At 37.6% G+C, this 14,017-nt stretch overlaps 1 protein-coding gene across 1 annotated transcript in view; it reads right to left on the reverse strand.

Annotated features, from left to right (window-relative positions):
* Window positions 1–346: 346 nt before the first annotated feature.
* GAP43 (growth associated protein 43) overlaps window positions 347–14,017 on the reverse strand; it is a 101,179-nt gene continuing 87,508 nt past the window's right edge. The window contains exon 3 of the mRNA XM_077117563.1: window positions 347–1,018. Within this exon, the coding sequence (XP_076973678.1) occupies window positions 930–1,018 (89 nt within the window). The 3' untranslated portion in view covers window positions 347–929. The remainder of the gene's footprint in view (window positions 1,019–14,017) is intronic.

The following is a 14,017-nucleotide window of genomic DNA, read 5'->3' on the forward strand; positions in this document are numbered from 1 at the left end:
AACAAAAGTCTGGGAGTGTTTAGCGTTGTACCTGTCTTTACTTTATTTAACAGAGCAAACTCTAGGCTAACTTTCTATGGGCAAACTAAAATCGCCCTGCGTCATAAAATGCTCTGAGATGATTTTAGTTCAAGCAACTATTAGTGACCAACTTTCCCATCAAGGAGTGAAGACAATGGTCCTAACGGGAGCCTCAAGCTTCAGCTGTCTTGTCTTTATTAGAGTCGTTGGTGTCACTGCAAGGCCAGAAAGAAGACGGGTAAGATCCCTCAATGTGTCAAACCCGATAATGACAGGGAGAAGATGGAAGAAAAAACAGAGCCATGAGTGTTTGATTACTCTCATGATTTATTAATATTCAGATTGAAAAAGGAGCCTTAGAGCCGCAAGTTACGCTAATTGGCACATTTGCTTTATTTATTTTTAAAACAAACTGGGTTTTTAAATTTTTTTTCCTTTTTGTTCATTCCATCACATTGAAAAGGAGGAAAAGAAAAATGGTTTTGAATTCACTTAATATTTTGGACTCCTCAGATGAACGGAACATTGCACACACACTTGGAACAGAGAGATAGAGAGGAAAGTGGACTCCCACTGGGCCACACGCACCAGATCAAAGAACTTGGATACAGTGCAAGAATTTCCCAAAATGATTGGATCATCATTACCAAAAACTCGCCATAACAACACCAAGAAACAAAAAATGTTTAAGCCACACTGTTTGACTTGGGATCTTTCCTGCTTTTTTTTTTTTTTTTTAAATGTTTGCCACACAGAGAGAAGGAGGGCTAGTGGGAGGGAGAGGACAGACTCACAGATGTGAGCGGGACAGGAAGGGAAATTTCAGAGTGGAGTTGGGGAAAGGGTGAGGAGAGACAGGGGTCAGGAGAAGGGAGATTTCCGGGGCGTGGAGAGCCGTTTCTGAAAGTTCAGGCATGTTCTTGGTCCGCCTCACGTTCTTCTCCTTTACCCTCATCCTGCCGGGCACTTTCCTTAGGTTTGGTTTCATCTACAGCTTCTAGGGAAGAAAATAACATGGTGGAGTGAGGGGGAGAGAAGACAAAAAAAAGTTAGTGTTTTATCTCATCTGTTCACGTGATGGTGCAATGCGTTTCTTCTTTTCATGCCACTTCATAAGAGCTTTAAGATAGAAATAGACTACTCCTATCCTTATAATATAATTTTCAAGTTCAGAAGCATTTACCCCCAGCGGACAGTTCAATGACATGTATGGAAATGCTCAGGAACAAAGGTATGATATTAGGGGCAAGGAGTCCTCTAAACAGAAATTATGTGGTCTTCAAAACTCAACCTTGTAGTGAAAGTATCCCAGGCAGGCTCTGAACGATGATCTTATATCTCTTTTCTATCATTCAGACTAACTGTGGCAGATACTTCTTTAGATTGTTTATCATCCATTTCAAGCTGGGAAGTGAAATACTTGCATTTCCAGCTCCTCTTGGAGCTATGATTTATTACAACGAAAGGATACTAAGCAAAATCAACAAGGAGAAAATTTGCATGAGGTAAATCACCAAGCTTCTAAGTGTCATCTCCCAGTGGAGTCATGCAAGACACGCTTAATTCCTTTGATAATGAATTGTGACAATATACATGAGATGCCATCCATCAGGGAAGCTCACCTGGGCCTAGGAGTCCAGGGTTTGTATTGGGGGCTGAGCACATAGGCATTCTCTGCACAGCACACACCAAAATTCCAGATTCCCCAAATGGAAGCAGGTGTTCAGCATAAGCCATGCTGTTCACACAAAATGTATAGGCACAGTGTGCCACTGTTTCCAAGTAAGGAATGGAGGGACAGCTCTCAAAATACAAGTTCCCAGATGCCAGCCAAGGGTTAATTTCCCAAGCAAGTCTAAGTATAGCAATCACCTGCTATATTATTTTTTTTCTACATATTCCCTTACATTGAAAATGCTAGGGTTCCTTAAAATGAAGCTATTGTTATTGATTTCCTCCTCATAATGCCTGCTGATTTTTCTTGGAAAGATAAACTGGAATAAAAGTACTCTTGCTAGGTTGAAGAATTTATTATCTAATTTGAGGGCAATGAGGAGCCTTTGAAAGCACTTGAACAAAGATGTATAATACAGCTGCACTTTAAAAAGATTAGCAATACGGCATAAAATGGATTTGATGTTGGGAGGAGATGTTGAGACTAGAGAAATGGGGGCCATTTAAGAGACCATTAGAAAAGTTTATAAAAATGGATGTCTCTTTCACATCAATCAGCTATATATTTATATTCACGTAAAGCTTAACATTCATATCCAAATAAGACCACTGCTGCTAAACACAGTATTTGAATTCCTTCTTTGGGAAACCTATCTAATCCTTAATCACCTTGAGAATGGAATTATTTTGGCAAATGAGCTAAAAAACTACAAGAGTAATTTTACTTTACAATGACTCATTTTTTGACCAAGTTTATAAGTCAGATTCATTTTGTGGAGCTCAGTAATTTTCTCTGTAGAAAATTCCCAAAGGTGGTTATTCTAGTGATGGTACCTTACACTATTCATGGAGATTTTTCTAAGGCTGCAGCCTACTAAGGTGACCATTATTCACTCTTGAAAAATCAAGACATCAATCACATTTTCTGCAAAAAAAAATTTGGGTGAAAGTAACTCAGTTCTGATCATATTAATATTCTATGTCCCAGCAGTGATCTTCATAGATCACAGCACTTTAGGCTGCTAACAAATTACATAATATTCTGCCAGAGGAAAGATTCCATATTTATTTCAATGAGGCCTTTCTAGAGCAATTTGGAATTCTTTCAGAGAACCTGTTTGGTTGCCCAAAACTTTACACATGTCCAAAGTAGTTTATTATCCTTATTAATCCCAAGGAAAGAAAATACTTAGCAGCCTCTTCAAACTACAAAAGAAACATACTATTGATTTAAACTGCTCAGAAGCATATAGAAGGAGCCCCAAACAATTCCAACCATCTCTTACTAAAATAAAAATTGGGGTGCTATTATATGTGGTTTGTGGGGAGTTAGGAAATTTAAAAGAAAAGGTAGAAGTAGGCTGGGTAAGGTGAGAGGAAGGGTAATTCTATAATTGTGGAATAAAGGGAACAAAACTGAGAGGGGAATAAAAAAGAACAAAGATTCAGGCAATCCTGAGAAGCAGCCACATTTCCTGCCCCTTGCTTGAGTAGAATCGGTTTAACTCCTTCCCGATTTCCCCACTTTCTCTTGTCATCCTTTCCCTGGGCCTGGGAGAAAAGGTGACACTGGGGACACATCAGCATACTGGGAGAGGAAGTCATTGCTGTTTGTTTCCTATTAAGAGAGCTTCAGTGTTTATACATTCTTTTCCCCAAATGCTTCCAAGTATAAGAAATAAAATTATTCATGCATTTATTTGTTCAATAAATTGTAAATTGTTATTGAATACCTGCAATGTGCCAGACATTCTTCTAGGGGTTGAGAAACAGGAGTGAACAAAAGAGCAAATATCATTGCCCTTGTTAAAGCTTTTTATAATATAACTTCAACAGACAACAGAATTCATCTTTATAGAATATTGGTAATGAGATCATTACTGATATTTAAGATCATCTTGTTATAAACCATAAAGCCCCCAAGAATAGCAACATTATCTGTTTTTACTCACCATTGAATCCCCAGAGCCCACCAGGGAACCTGGAGAAGGGAGTGCTCTCAATGAGGATTTGCTGAATGACAGAACGAATGGACGTTCTCATGTCACAAGTGAGGAAACTTAAGTGCAAGTACATAAAGAAATTGTCCTTTAATCGCACCCTTAGTTTATGATCAAGCTAGGACTGAAACCCTGCTTTTCTACGTGTTGAGCTTTATCAGATGGCCAAACCTGAGCAGAGCAGCTGAGGTCACATCTATTTCATTAACTCAACATTAGGAACACAGAAACTGCGGCCCACAAACCTTAAAGAACTTCCAAAACTTCTCAGATTAATAAAACATGGTTGTGTCCAAAATACAAACTAGAAACCATAAAATTAAAATCAGTAAATGTTCAATTAGATGACAATCAAAGGACGCATGTCAGTCAATTAACTCAATTCAGCTTAACAACTACAGTTTTATATATATATAATATTTCATAGAGATGTGTGCTTAATTTTAATTGCTTGATATTAATATTGAGGAAAAGGGTCATCTTCATGTTAGATGAAATGATGACTAGTTAGCAGAAATGAAATGCTCAAAGTCAGCAGATTTAGTGAAATTTTTAGAGGTCACAATGAAATGAAAGAAAAACAAAATATGGAGTGAGGAAACAGTCTAATGTAACATCTTTTACAAGTGCAAAAACGAGGCAAGCTAAAAGAACCTATAACGATATTGGGGGGAGCCCACATGCAAATGAAGGAATAGTAATCAAATGTGGGCCACAAGCCCAATCAAGCTAAATCCACCTGGATAGGAGTCTGGGGATGAATGTGGAAAAGGTTTTAACCTCAGACAAAAGCTATGTTTCATCTGACTTATGTTTAAAATGAATCTATTTGAGCCTGAGTGCTGGAGATCACTTCTGGATACTACTGATTTGTTCCTTCTCTCCCTGATGCCAACTCTAAACAAGTCATTGTAATTAATAAATCATGTTGACCATATAGTTGCATATCTACATGTTCTTATCTGTCCTATTTGGCATCCTCACTGCCTGGAAAGAACCATGAATTTCAACTCTCTTGGCCTCTTGTATAAAGCATTTAGCTATAACTTTCATTTTTAAAGCTCTTAACATATGCTAAGAAAAGTTTTAAGTGTACTTGTATCCCTTTATTTAAGCCTCACAGCTACCTTATTCACCCCATTTTATAATTGGGGAAGCTGAAATATAAGAAGGTAAAGTAATTTATATACAGCCACACTGTTAGTAAATGGTAGCAGCGAATTCCAACCCAGGACAGAGCCATTTAGGCAGCCTCTACTTTAGTCCACTTTCCCAGGCCTCAGCAATGCAATGGTGGCTCAGAGTGAGAATTTGAGCAGTGAGAAATTTCCCAGGCCTTACCACGGCACTGGAGGCTCAGAGTGAGAATTTGAGCAGGGAGTTCACAGGTTTATAGGCCTGGATACTACAAAGTTGAAAAACATGGTTTTGGTAAAAACAGCTCAAAATGGAAGGAATAACCCTGAATTGTCTTCAAAATACAAGGCTGTTCTTGGCACTTGATGGTACAAATAATCACATATTTGTCAATGCTAGAGATAAGTTAATACGTAATCTTTAGAAATTCGATCATCATGGACAGTGTCAAAGACGAATGAATGGCTGAAGCCAGCTGGTCACTCCAATTGTCATGATCTGAGTAGGGTCAATGATCACATATTCCCCATCCAGAGGCACAACTTCTCCCTGAGGCAGTTAGTATTTGAGAGGAAGCAGTGGAAGCTAAGTGACTGAACTGAGATCTGCAATGCCGGGTAACTTCAGAACAAGTGAGTTGAAACATGTTGGTCAGAAACAGGCAAATGAGGCAAGCCTGGAGCTGCTGGTACGGCGGTTGAAATCCACCAAGTTAAAGAGTAGAATTTCACTTTTTCTTTTTCAGCTTACTCTGAGCTACTTACTTTAAACAAGAAAATCCTAATAGTAACAATGTTATTCTGGGTTAAGACATCATAGGAAAAGTAAGATAAAATTTATACTATATACATTTTACATATACATATATGCAAAATTAATGACCAGTAGATCTATCCTCTCTTCAGAGACATCATTCATTATTATCCAAAAAGTGGTAACTTTCCCTGGTGACTTGGGTCAGTCTGCAACAGGGGAAAATCAACTCCCTAACCCCATCGTTTTTTTTTTAATATATATATTTTTTTATAAATCTTAACATTCAAACAATCTATCTATGGTGTACAATCAATGGCTCACAATATCACCACATGGTTGTGTATTCATCACTATAATTTTTTAGAGCATTTGCATCACTCTAGCAAAATAAATAAAAAGAAAAAACTCATACATTCCATACTCCTTACTCCTCCCTCTCATTGGCCACTAGTATTTCCACCTACCCAATTTACTCAAATCCAGTTCTATAGTGAAACAAAAGGGTCAAAAAGAAACAAAAGCAAAACAAAAACAAACCCTGATGATATATTTTACTGGTTTGTGCCAAGAGGAAAAAAAAACTTTTCTCTAAGATATGTAATTGGATAATTTTTCAAATAGAGCATGGTCATATTTTCAGGAGAAAGTAACCTTAGTCCAAAAGCTCAAAATTTGTTTAATTTACCCTTCTGATATGCCATAATTTCAATAGTGTGTACACTATTTAGTCTCAAGAATTATCTGCTATCAAACTGTACAGACAGTGTTAAAATCTGACAAAGAGCTGTAATCTTACCAGGTCACGGCATTTTACCCTTGGCAAAAACATTGCTTCTTTCAGATCCAAAGACCCTTTACAAATTGCCATGTTCACCAGCCTCTATGAATTTTACCATTTCTGTGTAACTTACAAAGATAAAGTTAACATCATACACAGCAAGGTCATGTGTTCTTAATGTTCCATAGTAGAAGGAAGTTTCAGAAAGGAAGGGAAAATATGGTCATCCAATGTATGGTACTGAGTCTTATTTTGTGCCACGCACAGTTACACACACAACAAACATAGCAGTGATAATACAACAATGAAAAGACCCAGCAAAATTCTCCACCTTCTTGAAATGTATATGCTAATGATTACTGTAATGATGTGCTGTTCAGTGTGGAATTGGTGGTAGAGGGATGAAAGTAGCTGGACAAAAGAGCTCAATCCAAAGAGGCTTAATTTTTCCTGGGTCACTTCGCTTGGATTTGCAAAGTTGGGTGTCTTTAATGAATCTCACACATTCTGCATAATGGGGAGTCCTACTCATTCTTGATCCATAACCACAATTCCTAAGAAAGACCAGGACCACATTCCTTTTCCTTCATGTCTTCTTTCCAACAAAATTGTTGAAAATTATTTTCTTTCTTAGAACTTCTCTGGATACATAAGGATTTCTCATTTTTCTGTGGTGGATAAAGAATACTGAAAGGCAGGTTATCTTGAAGCTTACTTCTAGTCATAAAAGCTTAAACAAATATGGTGGGGACCATGTAACTGTCCCATCTAACTCAGCAGTTACCATATGAAAACTGCTTGCTTAATTTGTCAATGAGTTTTGACCTACATATAAGTATTCTGCCATTTAGAAACCAGTGGATCATTGATATTATCTTCATGAATAAGACATTGACATACACGTGTACCTTTTAGTCTCTCTATTTAATCCCTAAATATAATCATTGTAACATCATGTACTTACTGGCCACAAAGCACACATTTATCCTTCTCACACAGGCACATTTGCCTTTGCCTCAAAGTGTTCAATACTGGACTTTTCCTTACTTCTAATAATATGTGTACAGATATTGGATCAAATATATCATTCATCTGCATACTTAAGAGTAGCCAGTTTCCCGGACTGTTTTCTCATTTTCAATACATGGCCCAAACCAGCTGATGATGTTATCCCCAAAACTGAGTGGTCTGAACTGGATATACTCTTTAGTATATGGAATGTAACTTGTCTTAGATATTTCCCCAAAACTGAAAAGTTATTTGGGAACTCCTAATTCCTATACAATTCCACATAGCGTGAGACAGCAATAAAGATGTTAAGTATATCTATATCCATTTAAACAGCCTGGTAGTAGCCTTAAGAGAACAAGATTTCACAATGGTCCCTGAAATATGTGTGGCAAGACAGCTCTCTGATCCTTGCTGAAATAGATTCTGGAGGCAGCTCTTGCTTTTATGCATTCCATTCATTTCCTCGAAAGGTTGAAATAGCACGTCTGTGCATTCTGTTGGTGAGCAAATACCAAGAGCATATGCAGCAGCGGCTGCTTGTGCGCTCAGCCAGGCTGCAAGGCTGCTAGAGGGATGGCGGGGTTCCCAGCTGCCATCGCCTACACTGAGCTCTAATGGCCCTGTTTACTGGATCTGGTCCAGGCCCCTCCACAGCCTTACATTACTGAAATTAGGTTGAGTGGATTTCCGAGTAAAACATTACCTCTTGGGACCTGCCCAGCTTTCCCCAGCCTTGTCAACATTGATTAAATAGAAGCTGCTATCATCCTGGGGCCATGCCCACAATTACTCTACCAATCACCACTGGGCTGAAGCGTTTGCTTCCTTTCCCTAATCATTTTCATAATTCTTGAATATTAAGCACCATCACCTCAGAGCCTCAAAGGAAAGCAACAAAAAATTATTCTGTTGCGAACTCACATATATGGCTTTTGTCATTTACTCAGTCATTCTCTTGAGCGGTGTACCAGATGTCAATCTGGAGCCTGGATGATGGCTTTTAGTGGTCTTTGGGATACAGTTTCATCTCTTTTCATGACTGTGTGTCATATTTTAAATTCTTTTCAAATCACTGGGCCAGTATGCACCATTTTGATGTCAGCAGAATGATGCAAATATCACCTAGACCTCCACCCTTTGCTTTCTAAGCCATTGAAAAGAAGAATAGTCTAATTACTTTTCAAAGTACTTATTGGAGGATTTCACAGAATAACAGGCAAGAGTTTAATCAAGAAGAAAATACAAAGGCAGCACAGTGGTTTCCTCTGATATCTGAAACATGCCATACATTTCTACTTCTCCTGTCAAGAATTTAGGCCTAAGACCCAGCAAATTTACATTTTAACCTTGACTCAGCCACTAACTATTCATATGACCTCAAAGAGGTTACTTTTCCTTTCTTTGCCACAGTTTCCTAATCTCTAAATGATATGGAGAATAATGTCTGTCCAGCCTTACTGTGGATTGTTTTGAGACTGGGAGAAGGTATTTGAAAGTACGTTATAAAATTTAAAATGAGGAATGTAAGAAGCCAAGATTTTAATCCAACCTGTGGGATTTGGGTAAAAGCCAGCTATCAAAGTTTACCATTTTCATCCCTGGAGAAAAAAAAAAAATCCTCTCTTTTGCAGATAGATGATTAAGAGAAATTCTCCTCCAGAATGTTCCTGCAAAGTCTCCGACTCTGATCAGAAAAAGATACAAGCAACGTATTGATTAATTAGAACTACTCTGTTACAGAAGTTGGGACAGAATTGAAGATTTTTAACTTATAGAACAAAAGTTAGTCCTTTTCCCCTAAAAGAAAAGAAATCTAAAGATAAAAATAGATTACAACAAAAGTCAAAGGAAGTCAAAGAAGTTAATGAATCTTGCCTACTCCTTACACATTCTTCATACAAAATGTCTACCAAACTATCAAAAATTACTGACCTACCTTCTTCTCCCATTAGAAATACACAGAATGATCAATACATTAGAATTTATATGGCTTTTATAGTTCTCCTAAATAATTTTTGAAACAAGACGGGGTAAATGTACAAAATTAAATGTTGTTAATTGGGATACAGTTTCACTCTAGCATAAAAGTCAAGTCAATCCACTGTTTCATCGCTCTTCCCAGCTAAAATATTTGCTAAGTTGGCAGTTGAATCTGTATCATCTATCAGGTTATTGTTTATTCTCAGTATAAATGAAGGGAAAGGAGGGATGGGGAGTCAACATAAACAGTGACAGCTCCAGACATGGAAAAAGTTTAGATAGTGCTATGAATAGGATACAAAAGTATTGTCTGTTATTGAGTGCCAAATAATAATTTATAATGAGAAACAGTTCAGCCTAGAAATTAAGTTTAGTTTCCTCTTTTCTGTAGAATTATATATTAACAAGTTTGAAATTTCATCTAACAGGAGTGTGTGCCCAAACTCCACCACATGTTCTAAAGATGTAAACTGCAGGGGGTCTGTTCTCTCAGCATTTTCAAATTCTCACGAGTTTGCCCTAAATTGATTGCAAGTGGTCAATACCGCAGTTGCAATGTTGGCTCATAGCACTTTACTTTCAGTGGTTTCAAAATGTCTTTCTTTTTTTCGTTTTTGCATGGGCAGGCACCGGGAATCGAATCAAAATTTCTTTTTGATATAAGGATTTTATCCCAGGGAAACTGAACACATGAGCATAAGCACAAACACAGGGTTTGGGGCTTTTATGGTTTTAAGAACTTTGACTTAATCACAGGATTAGGATTCTGAATCACAGAATCCTAGAGCTTGAAAGAATGTAAGAGAATAGAATAAAAGGTAGTCCCACACTTGTCTTCAAACACTAACTTTCAATCAATAGTCCTGGATTACAGTGCTGTCTTTTTCATTTTGCAATGTTAAAAGTAACCAAATTCGAGATATTTTTGGTGAATCAAGTAAAATATAAATAGTGCCTATTTCAGTTTTATAAATAGCTTACTAAAGCAAAAGGGGATAGCAGAAAAGTGAAATTCTCTTTTTTTTCTCTCCTCACCAGCTGTTCAAATAGTCTTTGTATCTCAGCTACCTTCCAGATAGCCTTTGTTCCTTGGAGCAGATGCTGTTGTTCCACTTAGCCGCCCTTTTCTAGGCTAAAACACCCATTTCCCAGCTGCTGGAGATGATGGCTGCCTATAAACCTTATCTACTCATTGAAAGAATGTGGATTCAGAACCATCTCAACCCGAGTTGCCAGATGATGCCATGGTGGCTGATGATGCCATTGCCCTTACTTTGGGGCAAGACAACCTCCCTATTGCAATTTTAGCTTCAGAGCTCTCTGTGAAGTTGGGCTAAGAGTACAGATTTTCTGAACCCACATCTTTGCTTGGCTCCTTTCCCTGCTCTATCCTCTTTCCTCACTTCTTATAGGTTTTCACCAGAGAGCACATCCTCAATTAATAATTTGCACAAGAGTCCTGTTTCCAGCTCAGTTTCTAGGGAATGGTGGTGGCTGGAAGCTGTATGTACCCCAGAAAAAGATGTTCTTACAATTCATTCTTATGAGAGTAAACCCATTGTAAGACCTTTTAATGAGGTTACTTCAGTTAAGGTGTGGCCCACCTCAATCAGGATGGGTTTTAATCTTATTACTGGAGTCCTTTATAAGTGGAATGAAATTCAATCAGGGAGAGAGAAAGCCAGAGTGCTCAGCCTGAAGCTGAACATCAACAGAACCCAGAGGACAATGGTAAGACCAGGAGACACTGCCATCTCCCTTGCCATATCACAAGCTAAGGATCAAGGATCACCAACAGTCAGTCATAAAACATCACAGTATACAGGGAGAAAGCATTGCCTCAGTAATGCCTTGATTTGCATTTTCTTCTTAATCTCAAAATGTGAGCTGTTACATTCCCATTGTTTAAGTGAGCCCATTGCGTGGTACTTTCTTGAGCAGCCAAGGAAAATAAAACAGGAATCCTACCAAAGATATTCTTTTAACCAAAAATTAAGAGTTGGAATTGGGAGGGAGGGCAACCAATTACTTTCACCAATATACATAGTAAATCTATGTATATTGGTTTAAATAATTTGGATTTGCTGCTCAGTCATCACTCATGATCTAGAATCAATCACTTCCTTCTCTTTATTTATATCAAAGTATATCCTTTGTATTATATATACTAGTGGTATCCTTTCTAGCCTTCCTTAGTTTGCTGTAAACTAAGTTTGGAAACTTAAAGGATGCACATACTAGAGTTTAAACTCCTCAAAGACAGACTTTTTAGCTTTCTTCACTGATCTAAAGTTCCTAGAACAGTGCCTGTCAAATTATATATGTATATATACATATAAATGAATCAATACATGCATATACTCACAAACTCTAATATCAAGTTTATCACAAGTTAAATATTTAATATTTATAGGAGGAAGGAAACATGGACAAATTCAAAGGATGCTTTTTGACATGTGGATAAAACTTCAATTATCTCATGAGGAAAAGAAGTGGGCCTGTCAGGTTAAAAAAAAAACAAAGGAAATTTGCAAAGGAACTCCAAAATTATTCTGGTTCATGGCCATGGAAAGCATTATCCCATCATCTTCTATTTCATTGTTAATTTTGATTTTCCATCTCTCTTCCAATTTTGTAACAAATTATTCAGACATAAGAAGCCCACAAGTAAAAAACAGATATTTACTATAAATTTAACTATTATTAGCTAGCACAGAGTACAGGTTCAGAGAGCTGGTTCCGAAGCCAGCTGTTTACTTTTAAATTATATCTCTGGCACTTACCAGGACTTTGGGTAAGTTGGCTTCTTTTTGCCCTATTTTCCTTACCTCTGGTTGTTTGTAATATTGGTACCCACCTCATGGGGTTGTTGTGAGAATTAAATGTATTAATGATTTCAAATATTTAACAATGAATGGCACTGGGAACTAAATTGGCAGGGAAGGGAACTACATTGGCTTAATGTGTCAAGCATTATGCTAAGGGATTTCTCATAATGTGTATTCCATTTGCATCATCCCTGCTTTTCTAGTTCATCAGTAAAGTAAGAATAATAATGCATATTGCATAGATTTATAACAAATGTCAAATAGGGAGAAGTCAAACAAACAAACACAGTTCTCCTGCTTTGCTCAAAGAGTGGCCTAATAAGGAAGATATATTTTCTCCACTCCCTACTGATTCATGCTTATCCAATCTTAGCCCTCAACCAAAGAGAAATTTTGTTCAAATATCCTGAGAGAAGCTTTAATTTATGAGGTGTTTGCTTTCAGGATGAAAAAAAAGAACAGTTCTTCTAAAAATATTTTAAAGTCAAGGGTTAAATTCAAGAAATGACTGCAAAGGTAAAAGTGACCAGTGATGGAAAAAAGGAAAATCATGATTCTTGAGTCATGAATCAAGGCTACTGACCAGTTAATATATTAAAAGGCAAAGACCTCTCTGTTATGGCCTCTACTTAAGCCCAGACCCATCTTCTCTATTACACACCTGCTTTCATTTCCTAGGTTGCCTAAGCAAATGCCATGCAAAGGGATAGCTTAAACAATGAAAACTTACTGACTTAAATTTGAGGCCAGGAAAAAGCCCAAATCAAGGCATCATCAAGGCAAAAATTTCTCGTAAAGACAAATGGTGCTCCAGGAATGGCTGCCTGTGATTCTTGGCTTCTCCGTCACATGGTAAGGCACATGGCAGCCAATCTTGGCATCTCCATTCTCTTCTTGGTTCCACTGAAGTTCACCTTCTTGCTTCTGGTGGCTTTCCCTTCATGTGTCTGAATTTCCTTCCACTTATAAAGAACCCCAACAAAAGGAGTAAGACCTATCCTGAGTTGAGCCACACCTTACTGAAGTAACCTCATCAAAAGATTCTACTTACCATGGGGTTTATGCTCAGATGAATGGATTAAGTTTAAGAACATGTTTTTCTGGGATATAGGGAGTTCCAAATCACAATGCCCAAAGAATAGCAGCCAGTTGATTTCAGACAGATATAACTTTATCCTTGGACTTAGCTCAGTTTGATTCTCCACATTCTGTAGAAAAATTTTTATCATACTGAATGAGAGAGACAAGTCCCCTTCTCTCCTCAGCTATATAGTAAATCTTGCATCTAGTAGTCAGGTTACAGAGGAAAGGATGACTCTCCAGGTTTAAAGGAGGATATACAATCTTAAGGAAAATTCCCTTAAACTGTCATAATTATAGAATTCTAAAATTGAAAGAGACCTTAAGACTTCTTGTTAAATGGTCCCTTATTGTGCAAGTTTGAGAGGATGTATGTACCCTAGAAAAGCCATGCTTTAATCATAATCCCATTTTGTAAAGGCAGTCATTTCTTCTAATCCTTATATAGTACTGTATGCTTGAAACTTTAATTAGATCATCTCCCTGGAGATGTGACTCAATCAAGAGTGGTTGTTAAACTGGATTAGGTGCCTCCACCCATTCCAGGTAGGTCTTGATTACTTTACTGGAATCTTATAAAATAGGAAACATTCTGGAGAAGGAGGAGATTCAGAAAGAGTAGAGAATGACAGCCACGAGAAGCCACAAACAGAGAACACTGCAGAACCATGAAGCAGAGAGTCCACTAGTCAGCGACTTTTGGAGATGAAGAAGGAAAATGCCTCCCAGGGAACTTCGTGAAACAGGAAGCT

Source organism: Tamandua tetradactyla, chromosome 10 (assembly GCF_023851605.1).
Source record: "Tamandua tetradactyla isolate mTamTet1 chromosome 10, mTamTet1.pri, whole genome shotgun sequence".
NCBI lineage: Eukaryota > Metazoa > Chordata > Mammalia > Pilosa > Myrmecophagidae > Tamandua > Tamandua tetradactyla.